The 14,060-nt window shown below is 56.3% G+C and overlaps 1 protein-coding gene across 1 annotated transcript; it reads right to left on the bottom strand.

Annotated features, from left to right (window-relative positions):
• Positions 1-2,356: 2,356 nt before the first annotated feature.
• CLDN15 (claudin 15) lies at positions 2,357-8,186 on the bottom strand. Its single transcript, XM_075907199.2, has 5 exons — positions 7,577-8,186; positions 4,994-5,158; positions 4,239-4,320; positions 4,010-4,120; positions 2,357-3,818 (listed from the first exon to the last, which is right to left on the bottom strand). The coding sequence occupies exons 1-5, from the start codon at positions 7,791-7,793 to the stop codon at positions 3,716-3,718; spliced, it is 678 nt and encodes a 225-aa protein (XP_075763314.2). The 5' UTR covers positions 7,794-8,186; the 3' UTR covers positions 2,357-3,715.
• Positions 8,187-14,060: the final 5,874 nt, after the last annotated feature.

Here is a 14,060-nt window from a genome sequence, read left to right as displayed (position 1 = left end):
TGCTGAACTATTATCTGTGGTTTGTAACCTATCCTTTAAATCCGCTTCCGTACCTAATGACTGGAAGGTAGCCAACGTGACACCAATATTTTAAAATGGCTCTAGAGGCAATCCGGGCAATTACAGACCGGTAAGTCTAACTTCAGTACCAGGCAAATTAGTTGAAACAATAGTAAAAAATAAAATTGTGAAGCATGTAGAAGAACATAATTTGTTGGACAAAAGTCAACATGGTTTCTGTCAAGGGAAATCCTGTCTTACTAATCTATTAGAGTTCTTTGAAGGGGTTAACAAACATGCGGACAAGGGGGATCCAGTAGATATAGTATACTTAGATTTTCAGAAAGCCTTTGACAAGGTCTCTCACCAAAGGCTCTTGGGTAAATTACATGGCCATGGGATAAGAGGGAAGATCCTTTCTTGAACTGAGAACTGGTTAAAAGACAGGAAACAAAGGGTAGGAATAAATGGTAAATTTTCAGAATGGAGAGGGGTAACTAGTGGTGTCACCCAAGGGTCAGTCCTGGGACCAATCCTTTTCAACTTATTCATAAATGATCTGGAGAAAGGGGTAAGCAGTGAGGTGGTAAAGTTTGCGGATGATACCAAACTGTTTAGGATCGTCAAGACAGAAGCAGACTGTGAGGGACTACAAGAAGATCTCACCAAACAGAGTGATTGGGCAACAAAATGGCAAATGAAATGTAATGTGGATAAGTGTAAAGTAATGCACATCGGGAAAAATAACCCCAACTATATGTACAGTATGATGGGGGCTAATTTGGTTATGACAAATCAGGAAAAAGATCTTGGAGTTATCGTGGACAGTTCTCTGAAAACTTCCACACAGTGTGCAGCAGTGGTCAAAAAGGCAAAGAGGATGCTAGGAATTATTAAGAAAGGGATAGAAAATAAGACCCAGAATATCTTACTGCCGCTGTATAAAACTATGGTACACTCACATCTTGAATACTGTGTACAGATATGGTCTCCTCACCTCAAAAAAGATATTTTTGCCTTGGAAAGGGTTCAGAAAAGGGCAACTAAAATTATTAGGGGTTTGGAACAGGTCCCATATGAGGAGAGGTTAAAGCGACTAGGACTTTTCAGTTTAGAAAGGAGGAGACGGGGAGGGGGGTATGACAGAGGTATATAAAATCATGAGTGGTGTGGAGAGGGCAGATAAAGAAAAGTTATTTATTAGGTCCCTAAATAAAAGAACTAGAGGACACCAAATGAAATTGAGTAGCAGGTTTAAAACTAATAAAAGAAAGTTCTTCACACAGCGTGTAGTCAACCTGTGGAACTCCTTGCCGGAGGAGGCTGTGAAGGCTAGGACTATAACAGAGTTTAAAGAGAAGCTAGATGGTTTCATGGAGTTTAGGTCCATAAAAGGCTATTAGCCAGGGGATAAAATGGTGTCCTTGGCCTCTGTTTGTCAGAGGCTGGAGAGGGATGGCAGGAGACAAATCGCTTGATCGCTGTCTTCGGTCCACCCTCTCTGGGGCACCTGGTGCTGGCCACTGTCGGCAGATGGGTTACTGGGCTAGAAGGACCTTTGGTCTGACCCAGTACGGCCGTTCTTATGTTATGTAAGGGTCTCACCACAGTGCCAGAAATGGAACCCAGGTGTTGTGTGTCCAGGGCAAGGCCAGCCAGTCAGGCTCTTCTTTATAAGTTCTCTCGTCAGCCATGGAGTCTTCCAGGGTGAATGAGACCCTGACTTGCTAAGGCAGAAAATACGCCCCTTTGTGTGGAGCTGAAGCCACTGTGCCACCAGCAGCATCAGGCCCTTTGCAGCAGGCGCCTCGAGGGTCCGGATCCAGCCTGTACCTCAGAATCAGGTCTAAGGCTGCAGGGTGGGTTCTGGCCCTCCCAGATTTTCTGATACTGCAGCCCGTACAGCTCCAGCAGTGCAGAAATACACTCAGGCAGGGCTCCGGGCTAGTGGTGCCCAGAGAGTAGGGCTGGCTCCCTGCCTGCCCTGGCACCGCGCTGTGCCCCAGAAGCGGCCAACACAGCCAGTGCTTAGATGGGAGCAGGAAGAGTCCATGTGCTGCTCTCACCCACAAGCACCATCCTCGCCCATCTCCCACTGGCTGGGAGTGCAGAGCTGGTGCTTAAGGCAGGGGCAGCCCTGTGCACCCTCTCCCCCATTCATGGGAGCTGGACCTGAGGGATGGAGCCAGGGCAGGTGGGACGAGCCTGCCTGAGCAGCACCGACCAGCCGTGCTGGCGAGAACCGCCAGGGTCCCTTTCTGACTGAACGTTCCTGTTGAAAACCGGACAACTGGTCAGGCTGCCCAGTGGCTCCCTGGCAACTGTTACCCTAGCCTGGCTCCTGCTTCCAGCCTGACCCGAGGGTGTGGCTACAAATCCAGTGCTGCCCTGGGCCCGGGCCCCATCTACCACCAAGCATGAGCCTCTGCTGCAGGAGCTAAAAGACCTATTTCCTCTATCCCAGGTTGTCATGGGTCTAGGTGCCATCGGAGTGGGGACAAAGTTCTCCCCTAGGGCCTGTTATAGGAGCTTCACCCCTACTCCCCAAGCCAGTATCACCCCCTGAGAGCAACCCAAGGGAAATGGCCTTTGCATTGAAATCACATTTATTTTGTACAAAATGAGTGAGGAGTCTGGCTCCGCGTAGCCGCCTTGCCCAGGCTGCTCCCTGGCCCCTCACACTGGTGAAGAAATTGTCCTGGCTCTGTGACACCCTGCATTTGCCACACCTTCGGGGGGTAGAGTACCAGCCCCTTAGGCAGGCTGGGGAGGTGAATCCCTCCAGAGTCCCTCGTCCTGCTCCCCAGTAGTACAGAGCCGTTCCCTCAAAGCCAGTCCACCCAGAGACCCCGGTGCCCCTGGGCAGGCAGGGAGGGGCTGCGTTTTTCCAGCTCATGCGGGTTTTTCAAGATGGTGGGAAAAATGCCGAACAGGGAAACCTCACCCCCCTTCCGGAGCCGACGCAGACCAAGCGAAATGTGGCATCACAACCACGTCCAGCCGGCTCGCTCAGTTTGGAACCGACAACAGCGTTTTAAACCAAACCACTCCATTTTGACACCAGCTTCTAACCTTTGTTATCCCCTCCCCCTAAAAAAAAAAAAACCCCAAAACAAAACGGGGCAATTCAGTAGAACTGACACTTTGCCCAATCGTTTTGTTTTCTTTGGATCAGCATTTTCCATTGGAAAAAAAAAATCATTGAAAAATTCCTGTTCACACTGGGAACCTCAGATCCAGTCATATGCGTCAGAGTGTCATCGGATTGCTTGTCAGGTGAGGAAGGTCTCTTCCTTCCCCCGCCCCCCGTACACAATCAGGTGCACTTGGGTTTTTCTAACACTTTCTCTGAGGCATCAGGGATCATCCACAGCCGGAGATGAGACACGGGGCAGGGTTTGCCAAAGAACCCTCTTTCTGGCTGCACCCATGCTCGGACTCTAACCGATTCGGGAATTTGAGGGCAGGAAGGATTTTCCCCCCAAGTCAGATTGGCAGGAATGTTGCGTAGGGGGGTTGCCTTGCGCTGCAGCACGGCGCGTGAATCACGTCCTGGGACCGTGGGGTGCGTCCCGCCTCCGCGTGGGATGATCAGAGTCCTCGGCCATCGGGCGTATCGAACGATCTCGCCGCTTTCCCCTTCCTGGGGAATCGGCCAGTCTGGTGCCCTCGGCCAGCTGCTGGCGTCACCACGGCAACCCCCCGCTCCTCCGGCCTAGACGTAGGCGTTCTTGCCATAGTTCCCAGCGCTGCTGGCGTCGGAGCCTCTCCGTGGGCGGCTGGGGGCGGCCTTGGGCCCGCTGTAGTGGTAGCTGTAACTGGCGGGACACAAAGGGAGGGCAGCAGGTCATGCAAAGCCAGCGCCCTGGGCTGGGGCGGGTGGTCTCTGCTCCAGGGCCCTGGGAGCCAGGTGACCAGGGCTGGGGAGGTGGGAGGGGGAATCTCCCCTCCCTTCTCCCGGTAACAGAGTCCCCCGGATCCAAGGCCTCATGCAGCCGCCCCCTGTTACCTCTTGTCCTGCGAGGAGCCTTTGCAGCAGAAGCCCAACAGGCAGCCGCCCCCCACGATGGCCAGCAGGGCCCCGCTCCAGCCCAGGTACAGCGCTGGGCCGATCTCATACCTGCAGCCAGGGGGAGGTGGGGGTCAGTGCAAAGACAGAGCCCCATGTGTGCCTCCCGTGGGTCAGAGCCGGGCTCGTCCCCTTCCCCCCGTGCCCCCCCCCAGCCAGCTGGACTCACTTGGTGCCAGGGAAGAGGGGGTCGAAGAAGTCGCGGGTGATGTTGAAGGCGTACCAGGAGAGCGCCACCATGCTGCACAGCCCTGGGTGGGGGGTGGGGAGGAGAAAGGCAAACATAAGTGTCTGGGGTGGTCAGGAGCCCCGCCCCCCCACACACAAACCCCGGCCCTGCAGCATTTACTGCATTGTGCTGGGGCTAGTGTCTGCCCTGTCCCCTCCCCTCCCACCAGGACTCACAGGGGTGGAAAGGGGGGCGGGCCAGAACACCCCATGCTGGGGCTAGTGTCTGCCCCCCTCCCCAGAGGGGGTAGATCAAGGACATGGTCAGAACAGCCACACTGTGGTTGTTCCTTGTCTCCCCCTCCCCCAGTGCCCAGAGGGGGCAGATCGGAGGCGTGGCCAGAGGACCCCGTACTGGGGCTATTCCCTGCCCCACAGGGGGCAGATCAGGGCATGGCCAAGGCACACTGCACTGAGACTATTCCCAGCCCTGCCAGGGCCCAGAGGCAGCAAATAGGGGGCATGGTAGGAGCACTCCATGCTGGGTCTATTTCCTGTCCCCCAAGGGGCAGATTTGGGGTATGGCTGGAGCACCCCATACCGGGGCTATTCTCTGTACTCCACGGCCCACAGAGGGCAGACTGGGGTTGTGGCTGGAGCACCCCACACTGGGACTAGACCCAGCCCCTGGGGGTTGGGCCCCCTACTGCCATGTCCTGCCCATAGGTAGATCAGAGGCATGACAAGGGCTCTCACCTGCCAGGATGAACATGCAGCCCCCAGCGGCTGCCATCTTGCCCTTGACTGTGGGGTTCCCGTCTGCCACTTTGGTGCACCTCATGCCCACCACGCTGCACAGGATGGCCATGGCACCGAGCAGCAGGGCTGTGATCATCAGAGCGCGGCAGGCCTGCAGGTAGCCTGTGGCAGGCACAAAGGGGGCCGGGTGAGTAGCAGAAAAGCCTCGGATCATCCCAGGGAGGGATCCAGCTGGGCTGCTGCGGGACTGGGATACGGGTCAGGAGGGGAGCAAGAGCTCCAAGCACTGCGGGACACAGCCTGGGGTGGGAGGGAGGAAACTCATGCAGGGCCATCAGTGGGAGGCTGGCCAGAGAGTTTTGCATTGTGGGTATTCTCTGTCCCCCCCCTTCCCTCCCACTCACAGGAGGCAGATCAAGCGTGTGGCCAGAGCAGCCCAGCTGGCCAATAGGGAGCTGGTCACTGGACGCTCTCCTAGGACATGGGAGACCAGTGCTTGGCTACAGATGCCCAGGTGGGTTTGGGCGAGTCCAAATGCTTTGCAACTGACCAGCCAAAAGTGTTGCCTAAGAGCTGGGCCTTATAGGGCCAAGCCATGCCTCAGTTTCCCCAACTCCAGTGGGACCAGTTGCATCCCCCTCCCTGAGAGGGAGGCTAAATACAAGCAGGAAGGTGAGGTGCTCACATACTTTGGTGCCCTGGCTGATATGTCTGCAGCAGCAAGAGTAAACAACTCAGTTGCCTGCCAAATCCCCATGGATATTTCCCCCTCTCCCCCCGCTCTCCCGATGTGGGAAAAGAAGAGAATGAGACACGTAGGACAGGTGCCAGTTGTGTTGTTAAATGAGCACAATCTGCCTCACCAGCAGGTCTCAGCTCTAACCCAGGCCCCCACTGTGCTGGGCGCTGGCACGGACCCCCACCGCTGACAGACCAGGGGCCTTGCTGGGCCAGGCACTGCCCAGATCCCGACACCAATCGGGGTGCTGTTGTGTCGAATGCTGCCCAGACCCTCACTGTGCAGGGGCCTGGACAACAGGGCTCCAGTCTCGGGCAGAAGGGTCACTCCATGCTCAGCCCAGATAAGGGGACCTCTGTCATCCCAGGCCGTCATTAGCCCCACCCTACCAAATAGGCTGCAGGGGCTCGAGTGAGTGACTCGGCACCTGGGCCGGCTGTGGGTGTGTCCAGAGCCACAGGCACCACCTGCCTCGGCAGGCACCCAACTGTTCAGAGCCTCAGCCCCCTGAGCAGCACACTGGGCTGGGAAGCAGTAGTAGGTTGGTGGAATCATTGGGCCAGGCCACTGGGGGGAGCCGGCTCCCACCCACTTGGCCACCAAACAGACTGAACTTCAGAGGCGCTGAAGCAGCAGGTGACCTACCTGACCTGCAGCCTCTTGCTCTAACCACTAGTCCCCACTCCCCCCAGAACCAGGCAGAGAGCCCAGGAGTCCTGGCTCCCACTCTGCTTCCCCACTGTAACCAGCCCCCCTCCCCTCCCAGAACCTGCTCTCTCTCCCTCCCTCCATCTCTCACTCCCCCCCCCCCCCCAATGATGCTTCCTTCTGTGGATTTGGAGTCTAGCGCAGGGCTGGGAGGCAACTGGGAGCCAGGATTCTTGGGTTCACACCTTGGCTCTGGGAAGGGAGCGGAGGCTGGTGAGTTAGAACAAGGGGGGCTGGGAGCCAGGACTCCTGGTTCTCTGCCAGCCGTGGGAATGGGAGGAGGGGGCTCTGCTTGGACACAAAATCTAGCTCTCACCCCCCTGAGCAAATTGTTGAGCCCTCGGCCCCCCGGGGTCACGTGCTGGATGCCTGGAAGCACCTGGCAGGCCCAGCGGGCACTTCCTCAGCCCCAAAGTGCCAGGAATTCAACGTGTTTCCACCCCCCTCGAACACCTACGGGGCAGGTGCTGGGGCCAGGCACCCCGGGCTCGCTGGCACCTCTGCACAGAGCTGGGCAAACAGTAGCTGCCCGCTTGGCTGGAGAGAGGGGGGCAGGGGCAGGAGCAGGGCACGTCACACCCCTGCCGGCTGAAAGGTGGTAACCCCCATGCAGCTGTTCCGCGGGAATCTCCTTCCGTACAGCCCCATTGCACAGGGAGGGGAACTGAGGCACGGGGCGCATATGGCAGAACCACAGACAGAACCCAGGAGTCCTGGCTCCCAGCCCCACTCTCCTCGGACGTGTTTGTGCGTCGCCCCATTCTGCGCGCTAAGAGCCTTCCCAGCTTTGGCTGAGCTGCTCCTCAGAAGGGGTGGGGGGCGTCTGAGAGTCTCAGCTTCTCCCCTCCCCCATTCCCGGTCCGCCTGGGCAGCTGTCACAAGGAGCGCCCGCCTCCAGCCGCAGCGCCTGAAGTCAGTGCCGGGGGTCGGGGCAGGCGCGGGGGCGGAGAGGGGGACCCAGTTCTGCAAGGGGCTCTGTGTACGGGGTGCATGGAGCGGGGGGGGGGGGTCCCAGTTGTGCACTGGGCTCTGTACACTGGGCGCAGGGGCGGGCAGGGAGGCTGCTGGGGATGCAGGGGGAGCGTCCCGGCTGTACGGAGGGAGCGCAGGGCAGGGAGGGGGAGCCCGCTTACCAGACAGCGCCAGCATGGAGGGGAAGTCGCGGCAGTTGTAGACGCCGGTGGAGTCGGTAGCGCAGCTCTGCCACAGGTTCTCGAAGAGGGTGGAGGTGGTGATCACGCTGCCGTCCACCGTGGACACTCGCCAGTAGCTGTTGGGCAGCGTCACCCCCAGCAGCCCCCAGCCCAACGTGCCCAGGAAAAAGCCCCCCGCCTCCACCGCCGCGGTCATGGCGCGCTCGGGGCGCACGGAGCCGGGTGCAGGGAGCGGAGCGCAGGGGCGAGGCAGGGGGAGAGGGGCGCACAGAGCGGAGCGCACGGGCAGGGGGACAGGAGCTGGCCTCACGGGAAGGAGCCGCGCAGAGCTGGGCGCACGGGAAGGAGCCGCGCGGAGCGGAGCGCAGGGGCGCACGGGCAGGGGCCTCGGGGTGAGCGGCGGATGGCTGAGCTCGCCGCGGCCCGCCAGGTAAAATGAAAGGCACCTGACATCAGGGCGGGATAACGGGGCTGAGCGGCGGCTAACGGCGCCGGGGGGCGGGGCGGGCGTAGGAGTGGGAGCTGAGTGTGTGTCGGGGGCAGGGCTCTCTGGCTGGCTGGCTGCGTCTCTTCCCTCAGCTCAGGACACGACCCCGGCCTCTCCTCGTGCTGGGGGGGGGGGGACCCGGGAGCCCTGACCCCGCCCCAGTCCCCACTCCACGCCCAGAGTCAGGGAGAGAGCCCCGGAGTCCTGGCTCCCAGCCCCGGTCTCTCTGCGGCGTCCAGCGGGTTAGAGCAGGGGGGCAGGACTCCCGCGTTCTCTCCCAGCTGGGGAAATGGGGATGGGGGCGCCGCGTGGACACAAAATCTACTTTCACCCGCCAAGCAAATGGTCCAGTCCTAGAACCCGGGCAGCTCCCCCGGCCCAAAGTGCCAGGAACTCGAGGTGCTTCCACCCCCTTAAACCCAGCGTTTGTCCTGGCACCGGGCTGAGCAGCGCCGCATGGGGCTGGCTGGGGAGAGGGGAGCCAGCTAAGGGCAGGCTCATGGCACCTCGCACCCCCTGGTGGCCGAAAGGTGGTAACCTCCACCCAGCTGTTCAGGGGGAGTCCCCTTCCATTCAGTGCTAAACACCCAGCCCCGCTGCATGGAGAAGGGAAACTGAGGCACCAGGCGTGTATGGCAAGACCCCGGATAGAACCCAGGATCCTCACTCCCAGCCTCCTGCTCTAACCACCAGCCCCCACTTCCCTCCTAGAGCCAGGGAGAGAACCCAGCTCCCCTGACCTATGTGCTCTGATCTCACATTTCAACCCGCTCACTTCCAGGAGCCTGATCACACTGCTTTCCAGCCATCCCTGCAGGCACGGTGACCTGCCCCCAGGCTGTAGCAGGGTTGAATCTGGCCCCTTTGACTCCAGCTCACCCTGCTGCACCTGCCATGTCTCATTCCCAAACTGCCCCTCCAGCCACTGCCAGGCCCCAGTACGGCCCTAGAGTGAAGACCCCCCTTTCTGTCTGGGCCAGGCTCTGGGGAACAGGCCCCAGTGCAGCCCACACCAGAGGACGGGGGACAGTCTTGGTTGCGGCAGCTCCCGCAGGGCGAGGTGGGAGGCGCGCTCTGTTGGGACAGCCAGGGACACTGTGTGCTGCGTTGCAAATCAGCAGAGGCCCCTGGCACATGTTCCCCTCCCTGCTGGCCACAGCACACCAGTCCCCCGGTATCACCAGCCATTCCTCTTGGCCGGTAGCCAGCGCCGGATGTGGGACGTGGGCTGGGCAGCGCTGTCTCCGGCGGCACGGTTGGAAAGAAGCTGGCGCGTTGCACAATCCCCATCCAAACAGACTGAGAGCTCAAGGCTCCGTGAAGCTGTCACAGACTCACGGGTCCTGCCCACACTTGGCCCGTATGGTCCCCGGGGAAATGCCTTTAGCACAACAACCCCTTCTCAGAGGTCCACTCTCTCGCACCCCTCCACCTCCTGGGACCGCACCTCTCTGTGCCCCCAGGGCACCTGGCTCTGCCATGGGCACCCTCGGGGAGTCCATTCGCTCTAGGCCCCCAGGGCCTGTACTCCCGGAGGGACGAGTGCAGCCCAGTTCTCCAGACCAGAGCGACTCTCAGCCAGTGTAAACCAGGAGGGTTTATTGAGCATTGAACCAGCATGTCTGAGTCTCCCCTGCAGCCAGGGTCTGCCTGCTCCCCCTGCCCAGTGCAGCAGCCCCCTCCTTCCAGCTGAGTCTCCAGTATGCCCCTCGAGCAGCTTCTCCCCTGGCCCCTTTCTTCTCCACCTCCTCCATCATTTGTACTCCCATGGCTGGGACCAGCTGGGCAGGTCACCGGGGTCCTCTCCCCACAGGCCCCTTGGCCTCCCATTGGCCAGACCCAGATATGCCCTCTGAGCTGGGTCTTTTGGTCACCAGGTCACCAGTTGCTGGGGGTCTCCATTCTCCAGGCCACTGACCAGGGCCCCAGTTCTGTGCTGGCCCCTGTATCAACAAACTGCCTCTCTCCTGCCCTCGTTAAACCAGTAACTCCCAGGGGCACTGAGTCCCCCCCCCCACGCCCACGCATGGAACCCCTTTGAGCTCCCTTCAGCTCTCCCCCTTCCTCGCAGAAGCATGTCACCATAAGGTTTGGCTGAAGGTGCAAGTCTCCTGATCGTAAAAACCTGATCACCTCTCTCCCTCCTCACTCCCATCCATTTCTCCTCTGAATCTGGCTCCATGCTTCCCCATCACCCTGGGACATTCCTGGCTGGGGGGTTTACCCAAACAGTGCCATGTGCTGCCTGAAATCGGGGCTGTTATCTGGAATACTGCATACAGATGTGGTCTCCTCATCTCAAAAAAGATACACTGGCATTAGAAAAGGTTCAGAGAAGGGCAACTAACATGATTAGGGGTTTGGAATGGGTCCCATATGAGAAGAGATTAAAGAGACTGGGACTTTTCAGCTTGGAAAAGAGGAGACTAAAGAGGGATATGATAGAGATCTAGACAATCGTGAGTGGTGTGGAGAAAATAAATAAGGAAAAGTTATTTACTTGTTCCCATCATATAAGAACTAGGGGTCACCAAATGAAATTAATGGGCAGCAAGTTTAAAACAAATAAAAGGACGTTCTTCACGTAGCGCATAGTCAATCTGTGGAACTCCTTGCCTGAGGAGGTTGTGAGGCTAGGACTATAACAGGGTTTAAAAGAGAACTAGATAAATTCATGGAGGTTAAGTCCATAAATGGCTATTAGCCAGGATGGGTAAGGAATGGTGTCCCCAGCCTCTGTTTGTCAGAGGGTGGAGATGGATGGCAGGAGAGAGATCAATTGATCATTAGCTGTTCGATTCACTCCCTCTGGGGCACCTGGCAATGGCCATTGTCGGCAGACAGGGGTACTGGGCTGGATGGACCTTTGGTCTGACCCAGTATGGCCGTTCTTATGTTCTTATGAGATAGAGTTTCACAGCTGGGAAAACTCAGCTCTTAGTTTCTCTGCTTCCCTTTGCTCAGCTCCGGTCTCATCTATTGCTCTCGGTCCTTCTAGATAAAATCAGGGTAGGCCTGGTATCCCAAGATGCTCTACTCCCAGTCTCCTGTCCCAGCCCCAAACTCCCGCTAACCTAGCAAGCAGATCCCCAGCTCACATCCATGGAGGGTTAATTATTTTCACAGAGGCATTTTTTTGGTACGAAATTGAAAAAACTGTGAAATGTGAAGAAGAAGAAAAAAAAATCAAGCACCATTCTGGGCTGTCTTAGCAGGAGTGTGGTAAGCAAGACACAATAAGTTATTCTTCTGCTCTACTTGATTAGGCCTCAACTGGAACATTGTGTCCAGTTCTGGGTCCCACATTTCAAGAAAGATGTGGCAAAATTGGAGAAGGTCCAGAGAAGAGCAACAAAAATAATGAAAGGTCTAGAGAACATGAGCTGTGAGAGGAGATTGAAAAAACCGGGTTTGTTTAGACAGGAAAAGAGAAGACTGAGAGGGGATTTGATCGCAGCTTTCAAGGACCTAAAAGATTGTTACAAGGAGGAGAGAGAAAAATTATTCCTCTTAATCCAGGGTGGGCAAAAAGGCCTCTGCAGGTCAGATCCAGCCCGCCAAGCGGGTGGATTCGGCCCGCGGAGGCCCTACTGCTTCCCCACCCGCTGGCCAATTAGGATCTGGGGGCGTGGGAGTGCCAATAGCCTTCTCTGCTCTGCCCGTGTGCTGCTTGCAGGATGGGGGCAGAGCGGAGAAGGCTTCACGCGCTCCCCTGCCTCCAGGCCTTAATTGGCCTGTGGGTGGGAGAGTGCGCGAAGCCTCCTCCCACCCTGCCAGGAGCACGTGGCACTTTGAAGCGCCGAGCACTGCTCGCAGGAAGTGGGGGAGAGTGGAGGAGGCTTCCCACGCTCCCTCCACCGCCAGGTCCTGATTAGCCTGGGGGTGGAGGATCGTCTCAAGCCTCTTCCAGGGTATGAGTGCCTAGTGAGAAGGGGGGCAAAGGGGCTCTCCCACCCCCAAAACAATCATGGTCTGGGAGTGGGTAGTTCTGCCCCTTCCCATTTAGGCCCTGCCCCTTCCAGGGTGGCCCGGAGCTACTTCAAAATTTTTGAAGTGGCCCCTGGGGAAAAATTATTGCCCACCTGTCTTAACTTCTGATGATGGGACAAGAAGCAATGGGCTTAAATTGCAGCCAGGGAGGTTTAGGTTGGACAGTAGAAAAAGCTTCCTGTCAGGGTGGTTAAACACTGGAATAAATTTCCTAGGGAGGTTCTGGAATCTTCATCTTGGAAATTAAGAGCAATTTAGGCAAACAGCTGTCGGAAATAGGGTTGTCAGGTGTCCAGTTTTGAACCGGACAGTCCAGTATTTGAGCTTTCTGTTCAGGAAACAAATTAATAGAAATGTCCGGTATTTTCTAAATAAGATGTCATGTAGATTGTGATGTAATGTCACGTGTGTCCAGTATTTTTGTTGAAACCATCTGGCAACCCTCGTCAGAAATGCTCTAGATCAGTGGTTCCCAACCTTTTTTAAACTGGCAAATCTATGCACAAGCTTTTGGCAGACCAGTAACATTTTATTTGCATGTTTGCATATTCATTGTGCAAATAATGAATATTTAAACATGCAAATAAAATGTTACTAATCCTCCAAAAGTTTGCAAATGGGTTTGCTGGTTTGTGGTATAAAAAGCCCTGGCCCCCAGAACTCCACTGCACCCCAGCCCCAGCCACTGACCTCAGAGTCCCCTGCATCCAAACCCCCCCACCAGTGCCAGCCTTCCACCCTCAGTGCCTCCCAATGCCAGCCCCCCATCCCAAAGCCTCAGTGCCAGCCTTCCTCCCCTTAGAGCCCCCCACCAGACTCCCCAGAGCCAGGCTCCTGTTTCCAGATCCCCACTGTACCCAATCCCCCAGAATCCCCCCAGCACCATCCCTCAGTCCCCCAATATTAGCCCCAGCCCCAGAGCCCCCCTGTGCCAGCCCTGCCCCCGTAAGCCTCCTCACTACTAGCCCCACCCCCAGAACTCCGCAGCACTAGCCCCACCCCTGGAACCACCAGTGCCTGCCCCAACCCCTTTACCCAGCCCTGTGCTGCCTCTCAGCTGCCAGCTGAGCGCTGCTGCCCAGGTCTTGACATCTCTAAGGCTGCCATTCCAGGCTCCATGCGGCCCTCCTGCCATGCAGTGAACCGCTTTTCCGCAGCCTGGAGGAGACCCTACCCCTGCCCAGCATTGCTGAGGCAGGAAGGGAGGTGCTGGGTGGTGTACCTGATCCCCAACCCACAGAGCTGCTGCAGCCAGTGGTTCATGGTCCGGCACCAGTCCGTGGACCAGTGGTTGGGAACTGCTGTTCTAGATGATGTTTGATTCTGCCTGGAATGCAGCGGACTGGACTTCTTGACCACTCGAGGTTCCTTCCAGTTCTATGATTGTCCATTTTTCAAAAAAACAGAGCTGGTAAAAAATATTCTTTTGACCAGAAATGGCTTTTTTATAGAAACAAACTTTGTCATGGAAAATTAGCATTTTTTAAAAGTTTTTGTCTGAAGAAAGAAAAAAGCCCACACAACATTTTGGCTAGATTTTTATTTTTCTGTTGCCAAAAACAAAAATTGTTTGAGGCTTTTTTTATTTAAATCCCCAACTTTCTAAGGAAATATTGCAAGGAAGATGAAACATTTGTTATTGTTTATCTATATTATGTATTTACCAGTGCAAATATTGTAAAAGTAAAAATGTTGGGGGAAAATTTAACAAAATATGTCTGCTTCTTTCTTTGAAATGGTTTTAGAAAAACTGAAAATTTGGGAGGGAGGAACATTTTGTTCATCTTCCTATTTTTTCCCACTTGAAAAGTGTTCATTTTTGTAAAATGTCCACTACGGGAAATAATGGTATGTTTTCAAAGTAATCAACAGGAGTGCATCTACACAGCAATTCCATTATTTCAAAATAAATTCGAAATAACGGATGGCTTATTCTGATTTCTGTAAACCCCATTCCACGAGGAATAAGCTTACTCCGAAATAGCT

This window comes from Pelodiscus sinensis, chromosome 22 (genome assembly GCF_052426305.1).
Source record: "Pelodiscus sinensis isolate ZL-2025 chromosome 22, ASM5242630v1, whole genome shotgun sequence".
Classification (NCBI taxonomy): domain Eukaryota; kingdom Metazoa; phylum Chordata; order Testudines; family Trionychidae; genus Pelodiscus; species Pelodiscus sinensis.
This window is presented reverse-complemented; position numbering and strand designations above follow the sequence as displayed.

Excerpts from the sequence above, each read along its gene's own strand:
- CLDN15 (XM_075907199.2), bottom strand. The coding sequence starts at position 7,793 with ATGACCGCGGCGGTGGAGGCGGGGGGCTTTTTCCTGGGCACGTTGGGC. Across the intron at positions 5,159-7,576 it reads CTCCATGCTGGCGCTGTCTG|GCTACCTGCAGGCCTGCCGC; the intron begins GTAAGCGGGCTC and ends TGCCTGCCACAG. Across the intron at positions 3,819-4,009 it reads GGCTCCTCGCAGGACAAGAG|TTACAGCTACCACTACAGCG; the intron begins GTAACAGGGGGC and ends GTGTCCCGCCAG.